The following is a 12,888-nucleotide window of genomic DNA, read 5'->3' as shown; positions in this document are numbered from 1 at the left end:
GCAAATAAGAATCAAACTTCGGACACTAAATCAAATTTCGGGAAGATTGAATTCAAATTTCGGACACTTTATTTTGTAATTTGTTGGACGAAAATACATTACACTTGATTGTATTTTATAGTCAACTGTGAAACACTTACCAAGCAATCATAGTAAACTGTTAACGATGATGAGAACTGATGAAACACGGGGGAAATTTAAATATTTATGAACGAGTAAATTCTACGTGCTCGCGCTAAGGAAACGTCGAAAACAAACGATAATGAGTAGTTGTAAGATTTCTGACGATTATGTTATAACTCAAATGTAGTTCACATGTAGAATGATAGTGAAACCAAGGAATTACTCTAAAGAAGCAATTGTAATATTAATTTGATACTTATATCATCAGTGCATCAAGCATTTCAAGATATAAGAACAAAGTGTCCGAAATATGATGTTGTCCGAAATATGATTCAGAACGGTACTAAGTTTATGAGATGTTCTTCAAAAATGACCGATGAAAAGATGAATATCGGTTTATTTTTCATGGCCTCGTCGATCAGCAGCTTCTCCATTTCGGCCCCGAAATTATTGGAGTTTGAATCTCCATTTGAGGTGCGCCCAACACTTTTCTATCAATCGCAGCTGAGGGACGGGTTGGTGATCTTGACCTTTGTTTTAAAGAGGCTTTAAACTTTCCAATTCATTCGCCTCTAAGGGTTGGTTGTTGTTGTTGAATTATAGAGGTTTTAAACTCATAGAGTTCATTCGTCCCTCCTAAGAGTTGGTGGTCTCTGGTATAACGTTTATCTATCACCGATTCATTTCCTCTAGTGAACTTTTGGTATAATGGACCGAGGCCAGGTTCGGTTGAAAAACACATTTTCCTTCGCGTAATACATCTTGATGAAGGCGAGAATTTCCGGCAGGCACTTCGTACTGTATATCTCCCCACAAGTCGGTTGGTCAATGGCTTGGAACTTTCCTTCTCGCTAATCATCAGAATTTTCTTCGGGAACTTGACGTGGGAGATACAGTAATCGTTCGCTAACTGGTCTGTATTTTAACTGGGCGATCGTTAACTGGTCCTTGACAGTCGATTGGCGTCGATTTCATAAATAATCGACGTTACATTCAAATGAAAGATTTGTTGTGAGGGGCATTTGAATGTAAATTAAAATGTTATGAAAATTGACATTATTTTCGCATGACAAAAACATTGATTAAAGTACAGAAAATTAATTTCCTCAAATTATCACCCCTATTCTGTATTTCGATCGATTCGAAATATTTCGAACGACTTGATTAAATTCCATTATGTATTCCGTCGAGTTGTTTTTGCATTTCGTTCGATCTGTTCCTCTTAGAACATTAAAGGGGCAAAACGTTCGAAATAGATGAAGCGAAATTGTAGCTCGAATGAAATAACGATCTCGAACGAAATGGAAATCCGTCGGAATACATAAAAGGGCTGTATATTTCATATCTGTTGTCGACTCAATGCAAAACTTCCATTGGAATCCTTTTGTTTATCCAATTTCATGGCCAACGCGAATCAAACAATTCATTTAAGTTCCCTTCGATTTTATTTAACGTTTAACATATCGGACCAGTTAAAACGCGAATGTCGGTAACTGGTTTTCTTTTCTCGCTCAGTTAGTGAATGTTTACTGTATATTTGACGTCATCGTTCATCTCCTTGGTGGGGAACGTAAAGAATCAGGTCCGCATCCAGGTGTTCAGCATCAAGCAGGTCTCGTCATCCATTATGACCTCGACGTTGCGCTTTGCTGGAGAAATTTTTTTCACCAGCACCTTCAGCCGTTCTTTTTGGATGATTACCTGTTGCTCAGCCACGGCTGGCCCCCACTGACGCTTCCACATAAAAAGTCCAAGTACTTCTTCATCGTTTGAGTGGTTGTACCGAACTTCCTGCCCAAGGTGCGGAACGATGAGGCCATCTCTCGAACTCGAGCTTCCTCTTCAGTTTCCGCTGCACTCTACGGTCGCGCAGCATCGTCGGCCGAAATCAGACTTCCGTTCGACGCTCTCGCCTTACTCCAGTAAGGAGAGGACGTTCTAAATGCCCGATTGGCATTCCACGATTGGTCGGGGTGGTACTGGCAGTACGAATAAAGCATCGAGCGTAATTGCTTGACTGTTTCTGTCATGGCTGCGCAAATCAAGTGATAAGGTCGCCGAAACATTTTTGTGGATCTTCAAAAGTAGGAGGTTCAAGGAAAATTTGTTTCATCGAATTATCTTTCGTAGTTTTTTCATTAGTTCATTTTTTAATTAATACGTTATGTGTACATCAGAGAAAAGAAGAAAAATTAACTAGCTTACTCGGGAGCCACGTACACTTTTCATAAGATATCTTTAAACTTGCAGTTTGCCGCCGCAGTGAGTGAGATTTCTATGTCATAGAACGAGCCTCTTTGGCTGTGAATGGTGTCCTAATGGTTGTTCTGCGAATCTCATCACGATTTAAAAAAAAGGTTTTTGGTTCGACATTTCGACAAACAATCGTTACCGAAGGGCTTCTAGTGGTATTTACTCAAGCTTGTTTCACGGAAAGTTCGATTTTAATCATTCCGTGCGGTCTACCAACGTTAACTGCATCAAAAAGTCATTAGAAAATTAATTTATTACTAGAAGATAAAACAAAGCCATCCCGTGTTTGCGCGCTAGAGCATACCTCTCCAGAAATTTTTTTTTTCTTAAACTTCAATCAATTTTAATTGTCATTTAATTCAGCCTCTTTTAAACAAAGCTGATTCTCGATCTGTGAGACCTATGTGCATGTAAAGGAAGGTTAATTAAAGGAAAAACATAGGTCATACTAATAAATATTCTATGATAAATTATTCCATAAAATAAAAATAATTATCGATTACAAAATAATTGATAAGTAGGGGAAGGGTGATAAAGACGGACACCCTAAGTAGAAGTTGTTTTTTTTTTGCGAATTTCGGAAATTTATAGCTATCGCACCACAAATTGATAGTACAGGTAAACTTCGATATAACGTACATTTCAAAATTGTACGTTGTATCGAATTGTACGTTATATCGAAGCAAAATAAAGTACTCACAAACATAGTCTATAATATATTATTGTGTTGCTGTTTTAGTAAAGTTAATGAATAACTTCAATCAGAAGACAAAGCCAGCCTTTCTCATGATGTTTCCCTTCGTACTGTTGATTAAAGCTTGATTCATTTAGAATCCGGAATCACAAAAACACCAAAACCATTTCGGGATTGATTGAATGTACAAAACTTGTTTAGCATCACAATACAGATAATTCATTGTTCTATCAGGAAAAAAATAAAGAAATTTTTGTCCGACATCTTTGAGAAAATAAGATTAAGTCGGGAAAGGCGGACACTAACTGAAAATTCAAGTTTATGTACTCTATAAGTTATGTAGGTCTTCAAATATGACTTAAATATAGTCTAACAAAAAAGCTTGACTTAAATCACCTAGAAGGGCATGTCTAAAATAGCTTTCGGCATTCGGATTGACAAATTCGGATTACGTTTTAAAACCCGCTCTGCTGATTCGTCCGTGATATGTGGTTTCACTTGCAAACGTAGTTAGTGGGCATCAGGTATGGGCAAAATCGCATCGAAATTCGTTCAGCAACACTCATTCACAGATAAAATTCAACCTTCTATTCTCCGTTTATGTCTCACGTCATTTGAGACAAGAAATATTCACCTATCATCTTCGCGAAATTCATTCTTAATTTTAACGAAAAAATACTGCCTCGATTCCGCTCATCTATTCTCAGAGAATTTTGCATATTGTACTTGCTCACTTGCAATTTTGTTGATTTGCCTCTCGGAATGACGTTGGATGGTGAGAGAATCAAATTGGAAACTTTTGCTTGGGCCAGCGAGTATCTCTGTAAAATCATTCGTTTTTCACTCAAAAAGCAATCATTGAGCCTCGATCTGCGGCAGTAGAATATAGGTAGATAGTTGAAATCGAGCTGATTCCTGTGCACTATTGCAATGACATTTTTTTTTGTGAGCGGGAGGGTAGATTCATGTGCACTTGAATGCTTACAATGAAAAGAGTGCAAGGGATAATAAAATCATACACACACGCAGATTCAGTCTATTTTGACTCACTCATTATTTTCTTTCGTGCGATTCTTCCAAAGCAGTATTCATTCATTGAATGTTGTTTTCCACTCTTTGTTTTGTTATGTTCACTCTCAGTCCCGAATGAAGATGGTCGGAGAATGAAAAATGATTCAACGTGCAATCTCACGATTGCTTACTGCATTCTTTTCGCCATGATTATTCCAAGCAGATACAAGAGTGATTTATAATTAGGTATAGAGAAATATGCGAATGAACTTTGAGGTAATAAATTGTTTTCGTAACAAACTATTTGCCTTTTGTCGATGGAGTGTCCGTCTTAGCCGATTTGGTTAGTATTTTATTTTCGTCAATATTTCTGGAGAAAAAAATGAGAAAACTTCACCGCTGATTCGATAAACTGGAGGAGAAGTGATGGTAAAACATTCACGTAACGAAATAAACCCCAAAAAATTACTCGATAACAATGAGAACCTTATTTTCTGCAGACGAAAATTTACATCGAGATGCTCTTTGTAGATTACTTTGTTTTTATTTACAATCTCTCACAGAAAGCCAGCTAGGTATACACAGTAAGTGTCAAACACAAACCGTCAGTGGTTGACAGAAAAGTGTTTCTTTATTCTGGAAAATAATTCGTGAATAGCTGTCTAATTTATATAAAAAACGAAGATTTATAGTGGAATTTCAATCAAACATTTATTAAAATAATCGTGTTATATAATCAACGTCCATAAGTAGAACGTCCGGAAGCCTGAAGTACCCGGAAAGAAATAAGAGAAAATAATTATAAATATATTTTTTGAAATTTGTGTTTATAAAAATAACTTTATTTTCAGTTTGAGCTGATCCTAAAATGACTGTTGTAAAATTCGTTTCGTATCCGTAACATACTGCATTGCAAGTTTATACATCATTAAAATTTATAATTAAAAATGTAATTTATCAATTATACAGGGGTGGTCCCTCTGGGTTATCTCGATTTTTCATTCGGAACTTGCTACGAAATGTTGATTTGCACAATAACTATGCAAAATATTAGCTCATTTACTGGTGTCGCAGACGTTAAAATTTGAGTTTTTTGAAAACGGAAAAATCACCGGAAATCGGGGTTTTCGAAAAAAAAATTATGCCAAATGTCTTAAAATGGCATGAAAAGTCGAGATCTAGTGTCATCTCGAATTTTTTTTGTCAAAAATCGGCACTCTGGGACTTAGTTTGTTTTTCGGAATACGAAACGAAAAGTATGATTTTGGGTGCCAATAATAATCGTTATCTCGATTTTTCATTCGGAACTTGCTACGAAATGTTGTTTCGCACGATAATTTACAAGAAAAAATGTTGTGTTTGGCACGTTTGGTCGTTTTTCTGCCTGAAAAATCGATTTTTGAAAAAAAATTTTTTTTGAGATAACGGTAAATCTGAACGTGTCATGCAATTTTAAGACATTTGGCATCAAAAATATTTTTTAAAAACCCCGATTTCCGGTGTTTTTTCCGTTTTCAAAAAAATCAAATTTTAACGTCTGCGACACTAGTTAATGAGCTAATATTTTGCATAGTTATTGTGCAAATCAATATTTCGTAGCAAGTTCCGAAAAATCGAGATAACAATTTTTTTGGCACCCTAAACCATACTTTTCGTTTCGTATTCCAAAAATAAAAGTCCCAGAGTGCCGATTTTTGACAAAAAAAAATTTTCGGGATGACACGGGATGACATGCCATTTTAAGATATTTGAAAAATATAAAAAACCCCGTTTTCCTTTACCTCCCCCCTTGGGTGATTTTTCGATTTTCAAGAAACTCAAACTTTGACCGCTTTGCGCCACTCTCCCTTAAGTCCGATTGAGCTGAAATTTAGCATAGGGGGGTTTTTTCGAGGTGGTGAACATTTTGTAGGGTAACTTTCTGAAATTTTAGTGTCGATTTCATTTCATTTTAGTGACATACATTCATTGGCACCCTAGTGTCCGTCTTTCCGGTCTTTCCCCTATTAACCCGGATGTGATTTCAAAATTTCTGGACATAGCGAAGAAACGGATGTAGTTATGGTTGGAAGTATTCGTCGATGAACAACATTTGTCTGGCACTTGTGCAGATAAAATAAAAAATGAGTATGGACAATTGTGTTCAACGTCTTCTGCTAAAATTTCTTGACATGTGCCTCACCAAATTCGTTGTATTTTAAAGAAATACATGTTTTTGTCTCGATGCCGAGACATATTAAACGTGCAACAACATTTGCAGAATTTAAGAGAAGCTGTATTTTACACGTAAAAAGCTGTATTTTCATAACAGCTGAATGATTTTTTTTTGTTATTTCATGACGAAAATTTTAACTGACGAAGTTTTATACGGACGGATAATTTATGTGAACAGTTTTATGCAGTCTTTTTTATTTTTTTTTCATTGAATTATTTACCTCACGAAGTTTTTATTGAACGGATTATATTGTGTAGATAATTTAATTTTTTTTGAATTTTTCTTCTCTATTTTGTATTTATCTCTACTATGTCTGTCATCATCTTGGTGACGATGGACTATTTTCATTTTGTTGTTTTTATATTGTAGTAGTTGAAAAAAAAGTCTACAAAAGTTTTAGCGTCGTGCACGTGGTACAGATATAACTGATAAGAATTTAATTTAGGGCCGGTCTTCCTTGCTCCTGTGGCCGAGTGGTTAGCGGTGCATCCAACATGCCGGGGGTCGGATTCTGTGGTCACGCGTATTCTAGAGCTTCCCACTCTCTAGGAACGTTAGTGCCATTTAAGAAGAAGAAGAAGAAGGGCCGGTCTAGAATTTTTTCGTAAAGGAAAATTTCTCGATTTCTCTGGATATTCTAAGTCAATCTAAAACAAGGCTGGCGGTTGGACTTGTGTCTTGGTGGACCATTTAGCTGCAAGCGCCTTGTCGAGACCGTATCGGCTCTGTGGCCAACAAGACTGAGTATTGGCTTGTCTTTTGACATTGCAATGTTTTGAACGTATATCTGTAAATAATTTTTGCTAAACTGTGTAACTGGATTTATTCGGCAGATGTGAATTCAGTGTATTTTAATTCGTATAGTAATAATTAATCTAATTAATTTAATAAACTAGTTGGTCACAACGTTCACCCGTCAAATACAGAAACGGATTGCACCTAATCGCTCCTCACACGCTCGCTGAGGATGCTGATTCAGGTCACAATCAGGTTCAGGCTCACATCCACTGACCGCTCCCGTCGGTTCAGGATACGTCTTGAAGAAACCTGCTTCCACTTGTGGGTACTCGATGACTCCTTTGCGATTATCTTCGCGGTCCACCCACGACCTCTTTCGGTTGACACGTTTGACTGCGGCGATCAACGGATGCTTCTACTTAGTACACCACTTCCACTCGTGGAACTACAATGGAGAAGGCAAATTTCGACAAACTAATCAAATGAGGATGTCGATTAACGTTTTGACTCGCTCACGGCTCAATCTAGAAGAACTAATCACTCGTCGGGTATCCACCATCAGGACTCTTCGCCCCGATACGGCTGTCGTTTACGGGCTTTCGCCAAGGAGAGCCATTTCACAAATGACAGCTGATGTAGGGATAGGGCTGTGAACTTTAAGTTAGGGAATGTATGGATAAGGAAAAGGATCGGGAACAGTAGGATTTGGCTTACCATCACCGTCATGATTACTTCCTCGTTATCCTCATGGATTGTGTTCCTAGCGACAGGATACAACAGTCCAAGTAAGTGACGTGCTAATAATCACGTCACTCTGCTCGTCTGCTCTCAGAATCGTTACAACTGATTTCAATGCTGAGAAAAAAATATCTTTTAGATAACTCGTCTTGCCCAAACCTCTGTAGGAGAAGGAGGCGTGAACATCATCATCATCATACTAAAATTTTATTATCTGAATATCAAAGAACAGATCAAAGAGTTGACAATTTTTGGATGGAACTTATCACACAGTCAAAGAAGGAGCTTCCAAATTTGACCTTTTTTGTTCTGATTCTATCGCATGGGGCTCTAGAGTTATAGTGCTTGATAGTGAACCAAACCGAGGAAAGTCTTACGGCACAAAGAATCGTGTACGATGCAATCACAGATGCAGGAGGTGTTGTTACTGGTGTTGTCGTAACGAAATCACTCATTCATTACGGGTACAATGCTTACTCAAAATAGGTGTAGTCCTTAAAAGCGAAGCAAAATAAAGAAGATTAGAAAGAAATCTCTGCAAAACAAAAGCGGAAAGCAGAAAAAGAAGCGAACCAGAACAAATCCACATATCCTAATGAATCACATTTTTTTTCTGATTGTTCGCATGAAATTTGATTCAAGTTATTTATTTACTTAATTTGACTTGCATTCAATTAATTGCAGAATTACGATTGCATAGATTGCTAGATTGGACTTATTATATTCTGCTTTGACGGGATATCGGTCGATCGCTAGGTTATTTCACACATCCACTAACGATTCCCCTGAATACTCAAAACATTACGTTTTCAGTTCCGGGTCCCTTGTTTTGAGTTTTTAGGTTTGTTTGTTTTGTTAAGCCCATTACAACACGTGTTTAATCATCTTGGCTCAGAAAACGTGAATTGATTTCGGAATAAAAATTGAATTTTGTAACGTAACGATCGCGGCGTCATGTTTCCGTTTACTGAAGTGATCTCCAGGTGTAAAGGTATTGGAGGTTGCGCTGGAAGAATGTGCTTCGTATGGCCATGTTCTTGGAGGTAGCAAAGTCGATAAGTCTTAAGGTGAAGGTGGAAGAAAGTCATTGTAGTAGTGTAGGTAAAACCACATGTAAGAATGGGGTAATAGTGTTTGTGAGAGTAGAGCGAAGCACACGTAAATAAATCAATTCACTTATCAGACTGTGTGGCGCTTCATGGACACGATTCTTTGAATACATTTGAAAAAAAATAACAATTCAATACTAAAGTAAAATGTATGAACGATATGTTCCGATGAACAATTGAAAATATAAATATATATAGGCGTCGTGCACAAATTACGTGATGCGATAAGAGGGGGGGGGGTTGAGGTTGCGTTACTTTCTGTTTTTTTAGAGATAGGAAATTGCGGTACGTAGGGGGGGGGAGAGGGTCCAAAATCCCGATTTTTAGCGTTACGTAATTTGTGCACGACGCCATAGAAGGTGTATTTGCATATGAATTAAAATTCTGATTATGCGTGAGCGTAACATGAGCAAATTTATAACACATGCGAATTGGGGCTCTTTTGGTATTAACAAGTTCTTCCGCATAGTAACTCGATGTTGATAATTCCTGAATATTTTCCTTCGTTGATCATATTGTTTTCACATATTCACGTTGGAGAGCCTTAACCCTTCTCTTCGTTGGCCGAGGCATTTTGATTGAATGTAGTACTTTTCCGTTTACTGTTTTTGGAAGGATAGGCAGCCGTGGCAGTGTTCTGAGCTTTGCAATACAATGCTGCAACCAATGTTAAAGTTGCTAAAACTGACATTATATACCCATTAAACGTAAACATAATAATTGTATTGATATCAACACAATTTTATTCTATTGATTTTCATGACAAGAAACGCTATAACTCAGGAATAACATTTTATTAAGTGTTTTTTATAGCTGTTTCGATGGTGTTGTCTGGCATCAGTGTCGAAAAAATAACGATGCTTCCAATACAAACAAAACCATTGCCGAAAACTGAAAATTTAACTTTCAGAGCACTAGCTCGAGTTTTCCGACGTTTTTCACTATACAGTGCGACAGCAGATGAAAATTTAATATCTTGTTAGTAATCAATTAGGGTTTGGTTGATATTTCTTGAGGTGAAGTGTGCGAAAACGATCATTTTCCTCACTAGTTTCGCAAAATTATTGATTTTCGGTGAGGGGTGAAGGAGGGAGATGAATTTTTGGCTAGCTTCCACCTTCATCTTAAGCCGTTTCGTTGGTTCGTGGATAAGCGCTGAACCTACCAATTACCGGTTCTCCTTTTGGCCGACCTGACCGTTCAAAACACCGATGACGATTTTGATGTCGTGTTTTGTGTTTTGCGATCGTATTCACTCTCTAGCTGCCCGTAGAATTCTTATTTATCATCATCGATGCTACCAAGATGGGGGCTGTGGCCACCAGTCAATCATCCGATTCTGCATCATCGAACCTTTCTAGCAAACCTTCTGCAGTGCTACGATTTTGGTTTTTGGTGGGTCTGGTCCGATTGCTCCGTTCGAATTTCTTCGTGATTTTTCCTGTGCGTTTTTTTCGAATGGTATGTTAGGCCTGCACCAACTCCCCTGTAACAGACGCTGTTTTGAGCCACCCCATGGCGAACAAGATGCTCAGATAGGCCCCTTCCCTGTCAGCATACGACCTAGATTCTTCATTATAGCTATTCCTATTCTAGTCCGCACATTGGCGATGTAGGGATAGGAGTTACCAGACAGCAAACTAAGGACCCCACGAATGGGGTTTTTTGATGCCTACAGGTACACAAAGTCATTTACCAACCAGAATTTCGAATAATTACTTTTTTCCGTGTCGTGTTCTTATATGCTATCGACTCGCGTATTAAATAGGAGATAAACATTTATGTAGCTTCCAAAATAAAACGTGAAACTTTATTTGCGGTGTCGAATAGAGGGGATTATCCTTTCACGAGTCTCAGTCGATTTATTGAATTCATGAAAATAATGAGCCCTACTTCAGAAGGTGAGGCGAGAAGACGAACGCTTATCTCGTTTGTTTTCATATTCCAGAAGCCGACTTCTGAAAACCGAGAGCGCGACTAAAAACAGACGAGTAGGTCGCCCGACTCGATTGTACGGCTGCAGTTGCTAATGAATCAGTCGAGTCGTTTGTTTCGATGTGTTTGTTCTCCGTTTTTATTTTCAAGCAACGGTACTCTTTCGTTGCGCTTTTATCTTCAGAAATTGTTTTATGGCTGAACTAGAATTACATAAACAATGTATGTTTTTAACTACAACCGGTTCCCATCTTTCCTTTACTGATCTTTCCACTTTCGCTTCTCTTTTTCCAGGTCAAGAAGAAGATGTTGTACTCTAGCTCTTTCGACGCCCTGAAGAAGTCGCTCGTCGGCGTTCAGAAGTACATTCAGGCTACCGATCTTTCGGAGGCATCACGGGAAGCCGTCGAGGAGAAGCTGCGCGCCACTGATCGTCAATAAGATTATCCTTACTTAAGATTACGCACACAAGAAGAAAACAGCAGGAAGAAGCAAACAATACACGACATCAATAACAACAGCAATAGCACACAGACACACACACACACACACCAATACAACAACCAGCACCACTATTCAACAAGAAAGAACAGAAAACAGAATACATTTGAACATTGGTAATAATCGATTAAAGAGAACATCAAAGCAAAAAGTTCATTGAATAACACTTGGAAAAGAAAAAAAAAACACTTTAAGGAAGAGTAAAAAAATAAGCAGACTAAGCAAAGAAAACATAAAAACGGTACTGTTGTCAGTAAACTTCCTTCGGATTTTCTTCGCCAAAGGGAGAAGTTGATCGCGAACATGATACTATACTAATAAAAGCAGACAACAACGGTCAGGACAAGTCAGAACTGTAACCATGCTACCTTATGGGGTGTGGGTGTGTGCGAGCGAGAGAGGAAGCGTTTCTTAGTAAGCATTTATTTAAGCGTGTGTTTATTACCTCTCTCTCACCAACAGTAGGCCCCCGTCGTTTCAGTACTGTGTGTGTGCGGTCATCAGCGGGAAGCAAACGTTTGAAATACAGAAAAATTCAAAAGAACAATCGTATTACAGTTATGATTAATTTAAATTAAAACAATAAAATACTAATAAAAGATAGCCGGATGTGTGCAGTTTTTTGTCTTTCCCTCGCTGGGGGAACGAATATATCACATGCATTGTTCTACACTTGCAGTGTCAGTATCTTACGAGAGTGAAAAGGTAAGATATCTGTTTTTAGAAAGATGGTTTCTATTTCTCAAAAATGATTGTAAATTTGCGCATGCATGACAAATCAATCAAACTTGTATTCGTACAGTATTTGAAATGTTAATTCAATTCCGGTGTGGATCAATTTGAGGATTCAAATGTTTAGTATGATTATCCTCATTCTTTGCAACTGCTCTCAGACGTTTTGGCAGGCAATCAACGAGCCTTTTGGTGTATCCGGGAGAAATGTTCTTCAATTCGTCCATCAAGTGATTTTTAAGATCGTTTTTGTCAGAAATCCGATGATTTTTAACTTTTTCCAGTCCAGATACTCCCATAGTTTTTAATGAAATTTATTTCGAGAAGTTGTGGTGACATATCAATAACTTACGAAATTCATGTCTTGTGTTTTGTGTCATTGTCTTGATAAAACTTGAATGCTTCATTTCATCTTATTTTACATTGCTTTAAATTTTTTTTCAAAAATATCGGTTTTTGTGAAAACCCATTCCTATGTGAATGAAAGAAAGTAAGAAAACTAAGGCACCGAAAAATCAAATACAAGTCACCAAATATCAATTCTATTTTAGACATTTTCGGTCAGGGTTAGATATGTTTACGGAAAACAAAAAACAGGAAGTGGGTTATACCTATGGTATAACCGCAAGGGTGACGTAGGACTATCGTTGATTTAGAGATCATTTGTTTGAAGTTGAATCTGAATTCATTCTGAATGAATTAATATTTGGGGGACTTCGAAAACGAGAGCGTTACGTTGGAGGCACAAGGTTTTATGCATCCAATATTGGATACGGAAATATCCTACTGATGGGGAAGAATAATCTTCAGAAGCTATCCTGTTAATTGCGATTGATTGA

The 12,888-nt window shown here is 37.6% G+C and overlaps 1 protein-coding gene across 2 annotated transcripts in view; it reads left to right on the top strand.

Annotated features, from left to right (window-relative positions):
• LOC129767605 (cofilin/actin-depolymerizing factor homolog) overlaps window positions 1–11,920 on the top strand; it is a 31,175-nt gene extending 19,255 nt beyond the window's left edge. For both annotated transcript variants that reach the window (XM_055768651.1, XM_055768652.1), the window contains exon 5: window positions 11,111–11,920. In XM_055768651.1, coding sequence (XP_055624626.1) covers window positions 11,111–11,257 — 147 coding nt within the window. In that variant the 3' untranslated portion in view covers window positions 11,258–11,920. The remainder of the gene's footprint in view (window positions 1–11,110) is intronic.
• The last annotated feature ends 968 nt before the right edge of the window (window positions 11,921–12,888 follow it).

Source organism: Toxorhynchites rutilus, chromosome 2 (assembly GCF_029784135.1).
Source record: "Toxorhynchites rutilus septentrionalis strain SRP chromosome 2, ASM2978413v1, whole genome shotgun sequence".
In the NCBI taxonomy this organism is placed as follows: Eukaryota; Metazoa; Arthropoda; class Insecta; order Diptera; family Culicidae; genus Toxorhynchites; species Toxorhynchites rutilus.
The sequence above is the reverse complement of the archived record's forward strand: the minus strand, read 5'-3'. Positions and strand labels throughout refer to the sequence as shown.